This window comes from Phoxinus phoxinus (genome assembly GCF_949152265.1).
Source record: "Phoxinus phoxinus genome assembly, chromosome: 7".
NCBI lineage: Eukaryota > Metazoa > Chordata > Actinopteri > Cypriniformes > Leuciscidae > Phoxinus > Phoxinus phoxinus.
The window spans coordinates 2,366,881-2,387,010 of record NC_136882.1 but is presented as its reverse complement, the minus strand read 5'-3'; the positions used below and the strand labels follow the sequence as shown (position 1 = coordinate 2,387,010).

General features: G+C 42.7%; 1 protein-coding gene across 3 annotated transcripts; it reads left to right on the top strand.

The window, feature by feature from the left end:
• Positions 1–7,236: 7,236 nt before the first annotated feature.
• crfb4 (cytokine receptor family member b4) lies at positions 7,237–18,993 on the top strand. 3 transcript variants are annotated; one of them, XM_079619524.1, is made up of 7 exons: positions 7,237–7,458; positions 8,225–8,342; positions 8,637–8,803; positions 13,926–14,080; positions 14,340–14,487; positions 17,972–18,126; positions 18,203–18,993. In XM_079619524.1, the coding sequence occupies exons 1-7, from the start codon at positions 7,407–7,409 to the stop codon at positions 18,443–18,445; spliced, it is 1,038 nt and encodes a 345-aa protein (XP_079475650.1). In that variant the 5' UTR covers positions 7,237–7,406; the 3' UTR covers positions 18,446–18,993. The 3 variants fall into 3 exon arrangements, with proteins under 3 accessions (XP_079475650.1, XP_079475649.1, XP_079475651.1); XM_079619523.1 differs by having other exon boundaries at positions 7,239–7,458; positions 8,216–8,342; XM_079619525.1 differs by having other exon boundaries at positions 7,239–7,458; positions 7,597–8,342.
• The last annotated feature ends 1,137 nt before the right edge of the window (positions 18,994–20,130 follow it).

Below are 20,130 nucleotides of genomic sequence, written 5' to 3'. Positions count from 1 at the left end.
AAAGACTGACGAAATAAATTGCGGTCCATTATCTGTTACCAGACACTCAGGGTTTCCATGCCTACTGAAAACAGAATTCAGGAATCCAATGACTACAGGTGTCGTTATGGAAGGCGTAAACGCCACTTCAGGCCATTTTGAGTAATAGTCGGTCAGCGTAATAGCATATCTGCAGTCATAAGTAGCTGTCTCGAAAGGTCCTACTATGTCCAAACCCAACTTCAACCATGGACCGTCAGGAAGAGGCACCGGCTGTAATGGAGAAGCAGTAGTCTTTGCCGTCCTGTCTGACTCCTGGCACAACGAACATGCTGAAATCTGAGTTTGAACCATAGCGTCTATTCCTGGAAACCAATAGAGCTCACGCAACCGCTGCTTGGTCCTCACTATGCCCTGATGATTCTCATGTGCTAAAGTGACCATGGTTCTGCGCAATGTCACTGGCACCACCAGCCGTGAACCCCGAAACACTAGATTGTTTGTCACACAAAGTTCATGTCTCATTTTGAAGTACGGTTGCAGCGGGGAATCCAGGGCTTTTGCTGAAGCTGGGCAACCTTTTTCAATCTGAGCACGCAGGGCCGAAAGCTCAGAACAGGCCATAGAAGCAGACTCAAACTCCTTTGGAGTAACTGACATCAGAGACATAGACAACAACGCAACTAGCTCAGGTTCTGCATCCGAGTCCATGTCTGTGGTAGATGGCAAGGGCAATCTTGAAAGACAATCAGCTGTACAATTCAACGAACCTGCACGATAGACGACATCATAATTAAAGCATAACAGGCGCGCAGCCCATCTAGCTATGCGCATTCCGGCCCTATCTGCTCCTTTTGTACAGAGAAGGGTCGTTAGAGCCTGATGGTCAGTTCGTAGTGTAAACTTACGCCCCCAAAGATAGGTCCTCCACTTTTCCACAGCCCACACACATGCCAAAGCCTCTTTCTCCACTGTTGCATACTTCCTCTCAGTCTGAGTTAAGGATCTGGAGGCAAAAGCGACTGTTCGCTCTGTGTTATCTGGGTGAATCTGGGTGAACACTGCACCAAGACCATAATCTGATGCATCTGTAGAGATAATGGATGGTAAATTGGGGTCATACAGTGCTAATGCTGAGCTTGCAAGCAACAATTGTTTCACAGTGACAAAGCAGTTCTCCGTTTCCTCACTCCACTGAAATGGTCCCTCTCGGCGGATACATGCCCGTAAGGGTTCAACAACAGTAGCATAATTGGGTATAAATTTATTATACCATGAAAGCATACCCAGGAACGAACGTAGGGCTGGCACATCCTTAGGAGCTGGAGCTTGTACGATTGCCTGTAAGTGCTCAGTATCTGGCTGAACTCCTTGTGCTGTAACCAAGTGTCCCAAAAAACGCAGGCTCTTTTGTCTAATTTGACACTTTTGTTGGTTCAAACGTAACCCAGCCTCCTTTAGTCGGCTCAGCACTGTGTTCAGCGCAACGTCATGTTCCGCTGCTGTGCGTCCAAAGCAAATGACGTCATCGAGGTAGTTCTGCACATTTGGTACACCTTTGAGTATGCACTCCATCATCTTTTGGAATACCGACGGTGCTGAAGCCAAACCGTACGGTACCCTGCAAAACCGGAACAGTCCTTCATGCGTGATAAACGCTGTTAAATCACGGCTCTCAGGATGTAAAGGCACTTGATGATATGCACTCTCAAGATCAATTGTGGAGAAGATTGTAGATCCAGCTAAAGCAGTCAATAATTCCTCCATGTGAGGCAGGGGGTAACTATCTATTACCACAGCCTTGTTCGGTTCCCTGAGATCTACACACATTCTTATGCCCCCAGTCTTTTTCATTGTAACCACAATCGGTGACACCCATGGAGATGCATCTATTCTCTCTATAACTCCAGCAGAAAGTAGTCTGTCCAACTCCGTAGACACGGCATTTCTCACAGAAAAGGGAAGGCGTCGTAGTTTCTGTCTAACATTCTGAACTTCATACACTGTTTACTCATTGGCCAGAGGAGAACTGGCCCCCGACTGAGCCTGGGTTCTCCCAAGGTTTTTTTCTCCCTTCTGTCACCTGATGGAGTTTTGGTTCCTTGCCGCTGTTGCCTTACCTTCTGGCTTGCTTAGTTGGGGACATTCAATATTCAACAATATTATAGATCTGCCTTAAAGGTGGATGATGATGAAATTATTTTTTGTATTATTTTCATGTTATCACTGTGAAGCTGCTTTGATACAATCTGTATTGTAAAAAGCGCTATATAAATAAAGATGACTTGACTTGACTTGACTCTAACAGGCACGGCTGTATCTGACACTTTGACTTTATGCATAAACCCTGCAACACAGCCAACTGAAGGTGAGTCCACTTGAGTAGAAAGCTGTAACACTGGTTCTGAAGAGAAAGATGCGAAGGATGTAGCATGATCTGGTAGGATTGTATCTCCTTTAATGCATAGTTTAAGAGCTGTTATTAGATCCATGCCCATTAAAGCAGTACCTTTATCCACCACATAGAAGTTCACTGAGCATTTGCGGCAGTCTTTTACCACGGTTGCGTGCAAGCAGCCGATCACATGAATTGGAGTACGTGAATAAGTGACTAAGCATGCTGCAGGTGGCTGTAGAGGTACTTCCCCAAAGTAATCATCATACATGCTCTTTGGCAGAACTGAAACAGAAGCACCAGTATCAACGGTCAGCGTGACAGGCCTCTGAACCGCACCGGCTTCGACTTGAACAGTACAGTGAAGTTTAGCGCTTACATCATCTTGTAGTAGCAGTAGCGTGTACTCAGGCATTACTACTTCATGCACTGTGTGAGTTTGCGTCGTTCTACAAACACGTGCAAAATGTCCTTTTTTCTTGCAATTATTACAGGTTACCTTGGCTGCTGGACATTCTACTGCATTTGCAAGATGTTTATCTGATCCGCAGCGAAAGCAGGTACGTGAAGTCACCGTCCGAGGCGAAGTGAATGAAGCAGTGGAGCGCGCGCCAGTCATTCTATTTTTAGATTCCCCCGCGCCGCGTCCAATCACTTTTATGTTTCTTTGCACATTCACAGTCTGTATGGGAAAGTTCTGTGTACTCGTTATTGCTTTAGCATGCTCTCCAGCCGATTCGACTTGTTGTGCAATTGTAACAGCGTCCGCTAACGTTAACTTATCATGCAGTAAAAGCCTCTCTCGGATACGCGGATTAGTGACGCTTTCCACCAGCTGGTCACGAATCATATCATCTGCATTTGTAAATTCACACGTAGACGAGAGTTCTCTCAGTGCAGCAACATACTGGATTATAGACTCACCAGCTTGTTGAGTTCTTTTCCGGAATGTGTGTCTCTCCATAACCACGTTCAACTTGGGTGTAAAATGAGCATGTAAAGCAGTAATAGCTGCGGCCATTGTATCGCCCGTTTCTGGTAACGTGTAGAATATTCTCTGCCCCTCCGTGCCCAGGCAATGTAACAGAAGGGCTCTTTTCCTGACTTCCGACCATTCCTGTCCTTCAACGTCGATCACTAGTAGATAATTCTGGAACATCCGCTCCCATGTCTTGAAAGGAATCGCGGGGTCGCCCGGAGCAGGTAAGAAGAAGTTTGGGAATGGTGCAGACGATGCCATCTTTGCAGCAATAGTGGGGCGCCTCGTCGCCACTTTGTTATGTTTCGATCTCAATAGAAGTCAGGCCACAGCAGATGAACGATTACATATTCTCTTTATTATTAACTCTCCAACACATATACAGAACTCGTGTTCAGAACTCTCTTCTTCTTCCCTTCTATCTATCACTTTATCTTCACAACTACTTCCCCCTAGTGGTGTCAGTAAGTATTGCACTGAATAACAGGACACCACAGTGAGGAATTGCAACACCTCATAATGTTCCTCAAACTGAGTAGGGTATCACTGAGACGTCCTGCTCGAGTCGCCCTGGCGATGGAGGTTCGGGTTTAATAACTAGTTCTTCCAGTGTTTCATCATCGGACTCGCGCTCGCATTGATATGGTCAAATTGACGACATTGTTCGTTACTGTATTTAGTTTACGGTGTAGGACGCCCAGTGTTGCCAGATTAGAAATGTCGGAGTATCGTACCAAAACCTCAAAATTATCGTTTTTTGAGAAAAATTATCGTACACGAACCAAACGCATAAAATATAGCAATTTTCCAACAATTTGATTTTCCAAATAATTTTCCAGCCAATTTAAACAAGCTGTGTAATATACTCACACTAACTGGAGGAAGTCTGGCAACTTAACTTTTTTTTTGCCAAAGTGCAAAAGATGCCGAGAGTCCACATTTTGAACTAGACCATAATAAAAATATCTTCGCCTCTCCACGGTCCTCACCTTCCCTTTCTGAACTAATTTTTTTAGCACTTTACTGCTTCGTTTTGTTAAACTGATCTAAACTGAACTGTCTTCTTCGACAAAACTGTAGTGTAGTGTTGACGTGGGGGCTGTGGGCAGCGGGCGACACCGTGTGGTGCCTGTGTGTGTGTGTGTGTGTGTGTGTGTGTGTGTGTGTGTATAGCTATGTGCTTGCGTGCAGGCAGGCGAGCCTGCAAAATGATTCGGGGTCAGAGAGAGAACCGGTAGGATGTGTGTCTGGACAAACGGACTGAAAACTCTGAAATTATCGTACATTATGTGATTTTTTTCATTATTGATCGTACATCGTACAGAGGTCAAAATTATCGTACAAATACGATAATTATCATACATCTGGCAACACTGAGGACGCCTCATGCATGGGAGTTTTTGTTTTCGGCGCGTGCTGTACGCGGTAAACCAATCACAGCAGACTGAGCTGTCTGGCCAATCAGAGCAGAGTAGCTCGCGGAAAGGAGGGATTTAGAGAGATTGATTCATTTGGCGAGTCGGTTGAGAATCGTTGAAAATGTGGTGATGTGCAAATGTATATTATGAGAAAATTAAACAGTTTTTTTTACCTTTGCATGTAAACCTGTTGTAGGAGACTCCAAAACAACATTAGGAAACTTTAAAATATCATAATAGGGGCACTTTAATAATTGATTGAAACGTAGCAAACTGGCAGCTCCAGTAGTAATGGAGTTATCCTGAACTCTGCTATGGAAACTAGCATGTATAAACCGTAATTATACAATTTAATAATCGATTAAAAAGGAATTTATACCTGTATGATATTAAGCTGGACCAGCGTGGTTTGAAAAATGGATGGATGATTGATTCTGCTGCGGCGCCATCTACTGGCGAGATGCAGCGCACAACTCTCACAGTGCATCATGCCTATTTCTCTAGCGTTGGGCGTACATCAGTTGTACACTCGTTATTGCGGTGCATTTTGGAATTGAATGAGTGCACTCAATAACGTCCACTATGGTCTCGGACAACACTGAAAATGGCTGTCCCTTCAAATAGTGCCCTATTTAAAGGGTTAGTTCGCCCATTTAAGACATGAAGTTGTATGCAATCCTTACCAGCACTATAGTGCATACACACTGACCCACTCTGTGGTCACCTCCCTGGTTTAGGCATGAGCTCCTATTTAAGGGCATATGGGGCGATTTCTACACAGCCTGACCCCGGATTTCCACCAACTGCAGCGGATCGGCTCCGCCATGCGACGGCACCGTGCTCCGCCGTCCTGCAATACTCACCAGGTCAGGATTTGATATGGAACGGCTGCGGCCATGACTGACAGCTGAAGTCACGAAGACCCACGAGATTCACGTATGATCGCGCGATATAACCTGTCCCGCGCAATCTCTGTGATCGTCCTGTGCTTGCTTCAATGTTCCACACATGTTTCACGTGCTGAGAATGCTAACCTAACATAACATAAATATAAATCATAAATGTTTAAGCACCACGCTCGTGCCAGGAAACTACTGCAGCTTTATAATTGGCCAAAATGCTCAGTTCAACTTTTCTGAGAGCCTATTCTCTTCCCTGGCGTCTGTTGATGACCTCTGACCTACTTTCTGTACGATCTGAATTTCTGCGTTTTGAAATTTAGAATATTGAATTTGATGTTCCGAATTTCTTCTGCACTTTTAAAACTGGATATTTGCAGTCTAAGAATTCAGAACAAAAAAATCTGCTGTTTGAAAATACATGTCTATAAAATTCTGCCATAAAAACATTTAAATTGTTGTAAATTTCAAATGTTCAAAAAGTTTGTTTGAAAAAAATCTAATTCAGAACTGTAAAATGCCACATAATATTCAATTTTGTAAATTACGCTTGCATTTTTCTCAGCTTTTTGCTCAAGTCAAAATGTTGCTGTTTTTGGTGAAACGCAACCACTTTTTTTAAGTGTTAATAAAAAATAATGCATGATGCTAGAATAAAACAGTTTTTTTTAAAGCAGAGACTCTGTTCTTTCTTTTTATATATTCATTTTCATGATCAAATATTAATACAATATAATATTCTGGGGGCCATGAAATCTTTGTGAAAATAATAAAAAATGCTGCTGGTGGCTGGCAACTTTTTTTTTTTTTTTTTTAAAGGGGGGAGGGTATGAGCATTTAATGTCATATATTACTACTGTATTTGTAAATATGAAATTCAAAAATAGTATTAATGTAGTACAAAGCCTTGAAAAAAAAAACCCTGCGGTCTCTCTCCATTTGATCTGTTTACAATATCAATAATATTAACTTTGACGAATGCTAAATAAATAAATTACATTATGAGCGTTCAAGAGGAGTGTAACAAACTCAACAATAACAGAAATGGAACGAACCAAATATTTATAAAGAAAATTCATAAATATTCAAATGCAAAACATACAGCGGCAATTCGTCGCATTTACAACACAGTATTTTTTTTAAAATTATTATTAAACATTTTGTAGCAAATAAACACTTAAACTAGTATATAAATGATCACACGACGACAGAAATATTAGACGCTAGTTGTTGTCATAAGTTCGGTAATTGATAACATCAAATGTACTTCTTTTTTGAAGAAATATGATGAGATCTTTCATGTACCATGATTTATATATTTCTTTTATTTTTTTATTAATTTTTTTAATTTTAATTTTTTTATGTTTCGTTCTTTCTATTATTGTCCTATGATTGTGCAAGATAAGAATTTACTTGTATAACACACAATTTTAGACATGTTCTGATCTCTAAGAGATGCGTGTTTGCACTATTGTAAAGAAAATTCTTGAATAAAAAAAATTAAAAAAAATAAAAAATAAAAAATAACTCCGCCTCCTCTCACGGGGTTTCTTGTAAACATGCGAGTTCATCTATTCTGCACACTATTTTCGCTTTCCTTCTAGACTGACTGCACTTCCTCACTCTCTCTCTCACACACACACACACGGAAACAAACGACACACCGCACGCGCTCTCAGAGAGCACTTAATAACAAACTGGACTTTATAAAGCTGAATCTGCTCCGTTGAAGAAGAATGAAGACCGTTTTCTCCTGTCTGTCTGTGGCCGCGTTGTTTTATATCGCAGGTGAGTTTCATTGTTCATATGTTATAGAGACTTATTATACACGAATTAAACCTCTAATAATATTAATGATGATGATAAAAACTCTACTAGTTAGTTCATATCATTCTTTGACACTGCTTTGTAATCGTCAAACTTTAGTCGTGGCGTCGACCAGGTTCGGGGAAACCTGTCCGTCTGGGTCTGACGGGAACCATCGCTGAACTTCCTGATAATCTTCATGAATGATTCACACACTTCTCTGGACTGAGTGTTTCAAAACTCTTGACCACTCATATTTAAACTCATTATTATCCTAATTTTGTATTATATTAACCTAATTTTGTATTCAGTTTTTTTTTGTATAGGCCTAACTTATAATGTAAACGTACTTGTAGTGAAGATCATTGACCCAGCAACATGTGTGTGTGTGTGTGTGTGTGTGTGTGTGTGTGTTGTATCACGGGTTGTTGAAAAATAACATCTAGGCCTATCTCCTTACAAAGTAATAACTTGTACACCTTTTCTCTTCTTTTCCTCCCTCTTAGGCACGAAAATGTAAATTGTATTATGAATGTATTATTTGTTAGGAAAGATTGATTTGTTTAACATTTATTGGTCACTCGATAATTTCCGTCCATTCGTGTTATTTCAGGGTTTTCATGACTTTCATAAAGTATGTGGAAAAGAGTAATAATATGAATATGGTGGCGGTGTGTATTTTCCAGTGATGTATTTTAGTAAAGCTTTGTTTTAATGTGTGTATGTCTGTGTGTTCGAGTGTTAACAGAGAGCGTCCCAATCCCTGAGAATGTGAACATGACTTCTCTGGATATGGGAATAGTTCTGGAATGGGATCCGCCACAAAACACCACTAATCAACTGTTCAACTACACCGCTGAAGTGAAGTAAGTTCATTACACTCATTTTACTGCTTACTGTTAAAATAATGCGTGACATTATTACAAATATTAAATGGCTTCATACTATTAATATTCCTGGTTGAAAACATCGGTGGCCTGATCTTGTCTCTGGAAAAAAGAGGAAAATCTGTATTATAAAACAGACCAAACCTGTATATTAATGCAGTTATAATGATGTAATGGAGGGTTTAGAAGCAGAAATATGCTTTTCTGTGTTGATGAAAGTCTGGTTATGCAAGTCTGTGATGTTATCGTGTCATTTTCTGTCTGTATGTGTAGAACGTGGAGAGATTACGAGCCGGTATGTGTCGGCAGCTCATCACTAAGATGTGATTTCACTAATAATGTTACCACTTTTGGACTTTACCATCTTCGCGTTCGGACAGAACTGCATGGAGAGACGTCTGACTGGGTGGAGACTGGAGAGTTTGCAGTGGATAAAATAAGTGAGTGACTTAATTTCTGATATTTATGCATATTTTGACTCTGTTGGCAGTAGGCGTATTTGTAAGTCATCCCACTGAAGCTTGACACCCTAGAACACAAGTGGACGTTTCTAGAGGACCTCTAGAAAAGCTACTTTTATCCGTCTAGAGTGACACGTACAGCGAAGTATCCAGAACCCTTCAGTTTTTCACATTTTCTTTGAAGTGATGAAGTGCCATTTTTAAGTTTCTGAGTTTATCACTGTGCCATAAATCCCCCCCCCCCAATATGTATAAATACACATTTTAAATATTCATAATGGCTGACATCGAAATAGTGCAGAACTTTAAATAGGCCTATTTCTGAGGCAATTTTTCATAAAATGTTTTACTTCTGTCAAAATCCTTTAGTTTGATTGTTTTCAGTTTTAAATTAGACTTTGAATAACAATGGGTCTGTTTACGCCTGGTTATTAATGCGTTTTAAATGATCAGATAGGCTATCCGTTTAGTTAAAACTGTTCCATTTACACTGGCCAACTTAACCGTCTCTGCAAAACAAATATAAATCTAATCTTTAATTATAATCTAATCTTTAATAAACCTTATAAATCTAATCTTTAATAGGACCAGTAATCTGTACCAATCCATACCAGACCAGTAATCTGTACCAATCCAGACCAGACCAGTAATCTGTACCAATCCAGACTATACCAGTAATCTGTACCAGACCAGACCAGTAATCTGTACCAGACCAGACCAGACCAGTAATCTGTACCAATCCAGACCAGTAATCTGTACCAATCCAGACCAGTAATCTGTACCAATCCAGACCAGTAATCTGTACCAATCCAGACCAGTAATCTGTACCAATCCAGACCAGACCAGTAATCTGTACCAATCCAGACCAGTAATCTGTACCAATCCAGACCAGACCAGTAATCTGTACCAATCCAGACCAGACCAGTAATCTGTACCAATCCAGACCAGACCAGTAATCTGTACCAATCCAGACCAGACCAGTTATCTGTACCAATCCAGACCAGACCAGTTATCTGTACCAATCCAGACCAGACCAGTAATCTGTACCAATCCAGACCAGTAATCTGTACCAATCCAGACCAGTAATCTGTACCAATCCAGACCAGACCAGTAATCTGTACCAATCCAGACCAGACCAGTAATCTGTACCAATCCAGACCAGTAATCTGTACCAATCCAGACCAGTAATCTGTACCAATCCAGACCAGTAATCTGTACCAATCCAGACCAGTAATCTGTACCAATCCAGACCAGACCAGTAATCTGTACCAATCCAGACCAGACCAGTAATCTGTACCAATCCAGACCAGACCAGTAATCTGTACCAATCCAGACCAGACCAGTAATCTGTACCATTCCAGACCAGACCAGTAATCTGTACCAATCCAGACCAGACCAGTAATCTGTACCATTCCAGACCAGACCAGTAATCTGTACCAATCCAGACCAGACCAGTTATCTGTACCAATCCAGACCAGACCAGTAATCTGTACCAATCCAGACCAGACCAGTTATCTGTACCAATCCAGACCAGACCAGTAATCTGTACCAATCCAGACCAGTAATCTGTACCAATCCAGACCAGTAATCTGTACCAATCCAGACCAGTAATCTGTACCAATCCAGACCAGACCAGTAATCTGTACCAATCCAGACCAGTAATCTGTACCAATCCAGACCAGACCAGTAATCTGTACCAATCCAGACCAGACCAGTAATCTGTACCAATCCAGACCAGACCAGTAATCTGTACCAATCCAGACCAGTAATCTGTACCAATCCAGACCAGTAATCTGTACCAATCCAGACCAGTAATCTGTACCAATCCAGACCAGTAATCTGTACCAATCCAGACCAGACCAGTAATCTGTACCAATCCAGACCAGACCACTAATCTGTACCAATCCAGACCAGTAATCTGTACCAATCCAGACCAGACCAGTAATCTGTACCAATCCAGACCAGACCAGTTATCTGTACCAATCCAGACCAGTAATCTGTACCAATCCAGACCAGTAATCTGTACCAATCCAGACCAGTAATCTGTACCAATCCAGACCAGTAATCTGTACCAATCCAGACCAGACCAGTAATCTGTACCAATCCAGACCAGTAATCTGTACCAATCCAGACCAGACCAGTAATCTGTACCAATCCAGACCAGACCAGTAATCTGTACCAATCCAGACCAGACCAGTAATCTGTACCAATCCAGACCAGTAATCTGTACCAATCCAGACCAGTAATCTGTACCAATCCAGACCAGACCAGTAATCTGTACCAATCCAGACCAGACCACTAATCTGTACCAATCCAGACCAGTAATCTGTACCAATCCAGACCAGACCAGTAATCTGTACCAATCCAGACCAGACCAGTTATCTGTACCAATCCAGACCAGTAATCTGTACCAATCCAGACCAGTAATCTGTACCAATCCAGACCAGTAATCTGTACCAATCCAGACCAGACCAGTAATCTGTACCAATCCAGACCAGTAATCTGTACCAATCCAGACCAGACCAGTAATCTGTACCAATCCAGACCAGACCAGTAATCTGTACCAATCCAGACCAGTAATCTGTACCAATCCAGACCAGTAATCTGTACCAATCCAGACCAGACCAGTAATCTGTACCAATCCAGACCAGTAATCTACCAATCCAGACCAGTAATCTGTACCAATCCAGACCAGTAATCTGTACCAATCCAGACCAGTAATCTGTACCAATCCAGACCAGACCAGTAATCTGTACCAATCCAGACCAGTAATCTACCAATCCAGACCAGTAATCTGTACCAATCCAGACCAGTAATCTGTACCAATCCAGACCAGTAATCTACCAATCCAGACCAGTAATCTGTACTAGTCACCACAGTTTTCCCTTGACCGTCATGAGTCAATCAAACTAACTTTAAACTGACTAACTACTTTATAAAAAATCACTAGACTACATAAAAAGAAACGACAAGATGTTTCGGTGTTCATCCAAACACCAACACCAGTTTTAAAAACACAGGAAGTGACTGGCAAAAATACACATACTAAAGTCACATGATCAACACATGTAGTCCAAAACATCTTCGTTTCTTTTAATGTAGTCCACTGATTTAATCTTATTTTAATAAAGAGTTTGTTTGAATATGTTACTACCTGGATGATTGAGACATGCGTTTACCTGAGACTGTTATTGCTACCGGCGGTGCTTTAGATACATGTTGAGGGTCTGAAAACTTATGTAAATGTGACATTTCACTTTTTTTGTTTCGTTTTTGTTTCGTTTTTTACAAAATGATCACACATCTATGTTTTGCTTTGTCTTTATGGGTTACTGAATGAGGAATGAAAAAACAGCATTTTAGCATAAGACTGCAACAAAGCTGACCTTTTGAAACAGTGCATTTGATTAATAATCATAACAAATATTTTCTGTCTCACTGTAACTGTTTTATTTAATATATTTTACTGTTATAATGTGATGCGATCTGGGAAAACTCATCACATGGTGAAATCCCATCACCTATTAAAGTTATGATTATCTGCAGTCGGATGATGATTTTCAGGAACGGAATAGAAAAGCAGGATTAATTAACTAGCGAGACGGCTGCCGCTCTTTATTTATTGCCTTTTTTCAAATCACATATTTTAGTAATCATCATAGATTAGGTATCATTCGAAAGCTTACAAACTAGAAAATTCATCCTGTGAAAACCGTTTTGAAGTTGGACGCTTGAGAGGCGAGCGAGATCTTTTAAAGCGAGCAGCTTCAGATTCTGTTGTTCTCTTGTGCTTCGCTCCGCATCTCACGATAACGCTGGATTAATTTTTTTTTTTTTTTACTTGTTGGGAATGGTGGGAAATGCGCATTGATATACCTTTATTCTAGATGTTATGTGGTTTATTTTGATAGATGAACTGTGTTTGTAGTGTTAAAGGATTAGTTCACTTTTTAAAAAACTTTAAAGAAATGAAGGTTTTTGATGAACACATTTCTCCATATAATGGACGTCAATGGGCCCCAAACGGGTCAAGGTCAGATGACAGTGTCAGCGCCGCTTCAACGGGCTTTAAACGACACCAGACGAAGAATACGGCTCTTATCTAGTGAAACCATCGTCATTTCAAACATAAATAAAAAAGTTTAAGTTTTATAAGCACAAACGCTCGCCTTGCTCTGTTCTGTGATGCGCGTTCGTGACGTCACGTAATACGCAGTTACGCTGTAAAGGTCACGCTTCTGTGAAAAGTAAAACATTTCTGTCCTGACGAAAATGTTCTTTTAGGCTTTTTAATATTCCAACACCAGGATACACACACGAGATGGGCATTTTAAACGATAAACTGACACACAGACATTAGAATATGTGTGTATGGTCCTCCTTCCGCACATCTGTAAACACCTGACTCGTCAAGCGTGACCTTTACAGCGTAACTGCGTATTACGTGACGTCACGAACGCGCATCACAGAACAGAGCAAGGCGAGCGCTTGTGCTTATAAAACTTAAACTTTTTTATTTATTTTTGAAATGACAATGGTTTCGCTAGATAAGACCCGTATTCATCGTCTGGTGTCGTTTAAAGCCCGTTGAAGCGGCGCTGACACTGTCATCTGGACCTTGACCCGTTTGGGGCCCATTGACGTCCATTATATGGAGAAATGTGTTCATCAAAAACCTTCATTTCTTTTCCACTGAAGAAAGAAAGACATGGACATCTTGATGACATCGGGGTGAGGAAATTATCAGCAAACGTTTTTTTTTAAAGTGAACGAATCCTTTAAGAGAAAGAGAGCTATGGGCGATTTATTTTATTTGTTCACCTCCGCCGTGCGTGTTGTTCTTACAGAGAAAGACCGTCTTTTCAGCTTGCCACTATAAATCGCTATTTTTCTGCACTAAACCAGTGAATTTTGCCAAGATATATTTTTAGAGATGATAGACCAGATGTTATAGAATAATAATTTAATGAAAAACCCCCAAAAACTGACATTCGACGACCTATTTTTAGACCTCACTGAAACCGTACCGGCGCGACATCTGACGTGTTTTCCCAGATGGCATCGCATGTGTGTGTAGTAAAGCATTGCCCTGTGTGTGCAGCCGAGATCAGCGCTCCTCGTGTCGAACTGAGCAGCAGAAAAGGACAAACCGAAGTTGACATCACTGATCCTCCAATGAGAAGTAGAAACTTGAGGGACGTCTTTACACCGGTTTCATACCTCATCCGCTTCTGGAAAGAAGGAGAGGCTAAAAAGGTAATGAATGCTATGGTCTCTAAAGTTGTTGTGCTGGTCCGCCTACACACTGTACGACACGTTTCTGCGCATGTGAAGGATGATATTGGGACACGAGTGCCAAAAGCCTTCTTGGGTTCGTGCCGAATGAGAACGGAGCTCAACAAAATCGTTTGAACACACATTTCCCCCTTCAATAGCAAACTAAACAGGATAAGACGTGTATTTCATCAGTCAGGCCATTTCATGCTCATGTGTTTGTGTTGTTTATTCTCAACAGGAAGAACTGATAAGAGAGCAGAACAGAGTTATGTTACTGGATCTGGAGCCCTTGGTGAACTACTGCGTCGAAGTGGCCGTTTTGTATTCTTACAATGAAAAAACAAGCCAGTTCAGCAACATGACCTGCGTAACCAACTCACCCAGCAGTAAGCTTTCCCCCATATAAACCAGTCTGTGTTCCTCACATTTACTGATTGTGTTATTCTCTCAAAGACTATAGTTACATGCACCCTCATAATGAGATTTAGGGAATATTGCAAACTTTACCTCATGTTAACACAATACTTGGATCAAATAGACCCAATTAAGCTCATAATCATAGTACAGTATGTGGCGTATGCAGATTTTATAAACCGCTCCACTCTGATTGAAGTGTGCTTGTGACACACAAACAATGTTTTCATGTGCAGATCCATAACCCGCTGTAAAGAAGGCTGTGTATTTCTGGGGTGCTGAAGAAACCGAGTTGATGTTGACGAGGTTGCGTGGCATGAATAATGCAGTATATTGATGGTCGAAAACATCGGAATGAAGACATTTTAGGCGCATAAGCAAAAAAATTAAATGCGTCCATCGGTTTTGCATTTGATGCCAGTAGATTAAAGGCGTGGCCAGTAACACCGACAGACGTGGACAACTGCGTTACGTCTAGCGGCGCTCTCATGCTGTTGTTGTTTTGTTCAAACATCATGGACCATTGCAAGCAGACTTTGGGACAAAAGGAGAACTAAAACTGATCACTATCAGCGTGGTGTTTTCTTACTAACTTCCACTCGACAGAGATGCCGAGAGCTAGCATCCGCGGCTAACTTCCACTCGACAGAGATGCCGAGAGCTAGCATCCGCGACTAACTTCCACTCGACAGAGATGCCGAGAGCTAGCATCCGCGGCTAACTTCCACTCGACAGAGATGCCGAGAGCTAGCATCCGCGACTAACTTCCACTCGACAGAGATGCCGAGAGCTAGCATCCGCGGCTAACTTCCACTCGACAGAGACGCCGAGAACTAGCGTCCGCGACTAACTTCCACTCGACAGAGATGCCGAGAGCTAGCGTCCGCGACTAACTTCCACTCGACAGAGACGCCGAGAGCTAGCGTCCGCGACTAACTTCCACTCGACAGAGACGCCGAGAGCTAGCGTCCGCGACTAACTTCCACTCGACAGAGACGCAGAGAGCTAGCGTCCGCGGCTAACTTCCACTCGACAGAGACGCCGAGAGCTAGCGTCCGCGACTAACTTCCACTCGACAGAGACGCCGAGAGCTAGCGTCCGCGACTAACTTCCACTCGACAGAGACGCCGAGAGCTAGCGTCCGCAACTAACTTCCACTCGACAGAGACGGCGAGAGCTAGCGTCCGCGACTAACTTCCACTCAACAGAGACGCCGAGAGCTAGCATCCGCGACTAACTTCCACTCGACAGAGACGCCGAGAGCTAGCGTCCGCTACTAACTTCCACTCAACAGAGACGCCGAGAGCTAGCATCCGCAACTAACTTCCACTCGACAGAGAGGGCGAGAGCTAGCGTCCGCGACTAACTTCCACTCGACAGAGACGCCGAGAGCTAGCGTCCGCGACTAACTTCCACTCGACAGAGACGCAGAGAGCTAGCGTCCGCGGCTAACTTCCACTCGACAGAGACGCCGAGAGCTAGCGTCCGCGACTAACTTCCACTCGACAGAGACGCCGAGAGCTAGCGTCCGCAACTAACTTCCACTCAACAGAGACGGCGAGAGCTAGCGTCCGCGACTAACTTCCATTCAACAGAGACGCCGAGAGCTAGCGTCCGCAACTAACTTCCACTCAACAGAGACGCCGAGAGCTAGCATCCGCGACTAACTTCCACTCGACAGAGACGCCGAGAACTAGCGTCCGCGGCTAACTTCCACTCAACAGAGACGCCGAGAGCTAGCATCCGCGACTAACTTCCACTCAACAGAGACGCCGAGAGCTAGCATCCGCGACTAACTTCCACTCGACAGAGACGCCGAGAGCTAGCGTCCGCGACTAACTTCCACTCGACAGAGACGGCGAGAGCTAGCGTCCGCGACTAACTTCCACTCGACAGAGACGGCGAGAGCTAGCGTCCGCGACTAACTTCCACTCGACAGAGACGGCGAGAGCTAGCGTCCGCGACTAACTTCCACTCAACAGAGACGGCGAGAGCTAGCGTCCGCGACTAACTTCCACTCGACAGAGACGCCGAGAGCTAGCGTCCGCAACTAACTTCCACTCAACAGAGACGGCGAGAGCTAGCGTCCGCGACTAACTTCCATTCAACAGAGACGCCGAGAGCTAGCGTCAGCAACTAACTTCCACTCGACAGAGACGGCGAGAGCTAGCGTCCGCGACTAACTTCCACTCAACAGAGACGCCGAGAGCTAGCATCCGCGACTAACTTCCACTCGACAGAGACGGCGAGAGCTAGCGTCCGCGACTAACTTCCACTCAACAGAGACGCCGAGAGCTAGCATCCGCGACTAACTTCCACTCGACAGAGACGCCGAGAGCTAGCGTCCGCGGCTAACTTCCACTCGACAGAGACGCCGAGAGCTAGCGTCCGCGGCTAACTTCCACTCGACAGAGACGCCGAGAGCTAGCGTCCGCGGCTAACTTCCACTCGACAGAGACGCCGAGAGCTAGTGTCCACGGCTAACTTCCACTCGACAGACGCCGAGAGCTAGCGTCCGCGACTAACTTCCACTCGACAGAGACGCAGAGAGCTAGCGTCCGCGACTAACTTCCACTCGACAGAGACGCCGAGAGCTAGCGTCCGCGACTAACTTCCACTCGACAGAGACGCCGAGAGCTAGCGTCCGCGGCTAACTTCCACTCGACAGAGACAACAGAGCTAGCGTCCGCGACTAACTTCCACTCCACAGAGACAACAGAGCTAGCGTCCACGGCTAACTTCCACTCGACAGACGCCGAGAGCTAGCGTCCGCGACTAACTTCCACTCCACAGAGACGCTACATGTACTTTATTAGACTGGTGAGCAAATGTACATCAAATTAATCAGTGTTATATAGCTCAACATGATGAAATGTTAGAATATGATCAGTATGTTATTCTAATGTTGATCCTAGCGTACTGCTAATCTCATACAGACAAACTAACACACTAACTAACACTATAACAACATTATAACTTTAACACACTAAGATGCAGTTTAGTGTGATATAGAGCGAGTGAGACAGCGCTGCGTTACCTCACAAGCTTCACTCGTCTAATAAACTGTCCTGTGAGTATTAATACAGCACTTGTGTGTACATTAGTTCGGTAGATTAATGTCCTCATTCCTTTATATCCGCGGGACTCGCGTGTGGCGCTGATATCTGTCTCTCATTAGCACTCGCACCCGCTTCACACCACAGTCATGATAAACACATCAGTGTATTCACTCATCCATAAACATTCTTAGATCATCGGCTTGATGACAAGTCCCATAATTCAGCTTATCACTGCGTCATCAACGTACGCCTTTGCTATTGTAAGAGGTTAGCGACCCCTAGCGGCGAAAAAAATGACATATTGTAGCTTTAAGTCACATTAATAATCACATTATTGCTGCACATGTAAACATGGTCAAGCTCAACATCCTGTAACATGATTTGTGTGTGTGCTCAGGTGAGGTGGAGCCCTGGCTCATAGCAGTCGTGCTCCTGGTCAGCTTTCTGGTGGTGTTGGTCACTGTTGTCCTGATCTTTCTGGCTGTGTGGTACAGTTATGAAGGATGCAAAATGATTTTCCCTAATCCGAAACTGCCAGATAACCTCAAACAGGTAAAGCACGGGTAAGAAGAGGCAGCGGATGGTGAACTGTTCTGTGTCTCTGACATTCTCTCTGGTTTTCTCACAGTTTTTGTCACAACAGTCCCAGTCGCCCATACTTTCAGCCATGCAGGAGAGCACTCAGCTGAAGGAGCACTTTCATGAGCTGAGGATATTTCACACGGAGCCGGACACACAGCAGAAGGACGGATCCGCGGTTCACACCGGGACGGACGAGTGTTGTACCGGAGCAGACGTTACACAGAGAGGCGAGGAGAAGTCTGAGACGGCCAGCACCACATCAGAAGAGCAGCATTTACTCGCTGAATAGAGACTGGTGATGCAAAACATGTTTATTTAAAGTCCCCCTGTGGAGAAAATCCAGCTTTTAATGTTGTTTATGTGTCTATGTGGTGTTTTTAATACGCTTTATTAAGACACACCATGTGTAAGTTCATAAGTGGACAGCATTGCTGAGTATTTTCTGCTTAAAACTGCAGTGAACCAAAGACAGTCTCAAACACACGGTTTGAAATCGCTGGTGTTTCTGACGTCACACACTACCTTGTAACCAATCAGATCAACGTGTGATCGCCACCCAGTGGATCTCTGAGTGAGTGAGTGGAGGCGGGGCTCATTTGCATATTCATAGAACCGCGCATACTAAATGAGGCAAAAGGGTGTCGAGTTACATCCAAGATATTTTAAAGCATTTTATCACAGAAAAACTTTAAATATGTCATTTTGGTGATCAAATATGAGTTTTAAGGGACACAATTATTGACTACAGGGGGACTTTGACTGTTAGAACCAGTGATGCACTGACATTATGCCAACCCAAAATAATCCGAAATGGTTTTGGTGGGCCGAAATCACTGACCGAAAACTGAGTTTTTATTTTTTCAAGCACACGGTGTGGATAAGCTACAGCAGAGACACATGTCAGCGGTGTGGAAGCGGACTACACCGATTTCTCTTTTTTTTAGTCGATCTGAAACTTCTGTCATTTTTATTACGAAATTCAAACATTAAATGTGTGTTTGTGTCTCTTTAACGTTTGCTGACAAATGAGCCGATCATCTCTTCCTCTACTACTAGTTACAGCAGCAAATAAACCTCGATGAACATCAGAAGCAATGAGGAAAGATTCAGAACAACTTCCTGAAACCCATCATGCCTCATGTGATCCATCATCAGTGTTTGGACCGATGTCACGCCACATTTACCTCAGAGAAGCCATTCAGTCAACAAACTCGTTTTTACAAATATACTTACACTATATTACATTTAATTATATTTACTTTACATTTACATTTTTATATTTCAAAAACAAAATGGAATAGAAACAAAATTATATTAAAAAGTTGTTATAAAAGTGCTTTTCAGTTCAATTTAAATGTTTATATTTAACTGTCTATTATTATATAAAAAAAACTAGTTTTGTTTTGTTAGCTAAATTAAAACTTTAACTTTAGTTTAGGGGGCATCTGTTGAGAAGTGACGTCGAGGTAAAACTCTGGCTTCTTGAATACACAATGGAAGTGAAGTTTCTATGTGAACAATGTTTTATTGTTTAAAATGTTTTATTATTAATAATATAACGGCATGACAATCTGCATGGCTGCAGATGGGCAAATGTATGATTATTATTATTACTTGTTCAATACTCATATTAATGTTTAAAAGTTAATTAAAGTTAGACTTTGCAAGGCTCATAATGGTGTTATTCATTTTTGTAAAGGCAATATCTGCAATGTTGAGCAAGCGGTAGTCGGAGAAAACAAGGATCAATGAAACACGGGAAACACTAGGGCTTGAAAACAGACAGACAATGCTTCATATAAAGAGATATAATAATAATAATAATAATGTAGATTGTCTTTTCTCTTTCTGTTTGCGCTGTTTCTACAACAAAATTGACACCAATTTCTTCTTTTCATTCTTGAAGTGAACTTTTTCCGTTTTCAACTGCCGCCTTTAACGTCTAGAAATAAATTCGCATTAGCAAAAGTGTTT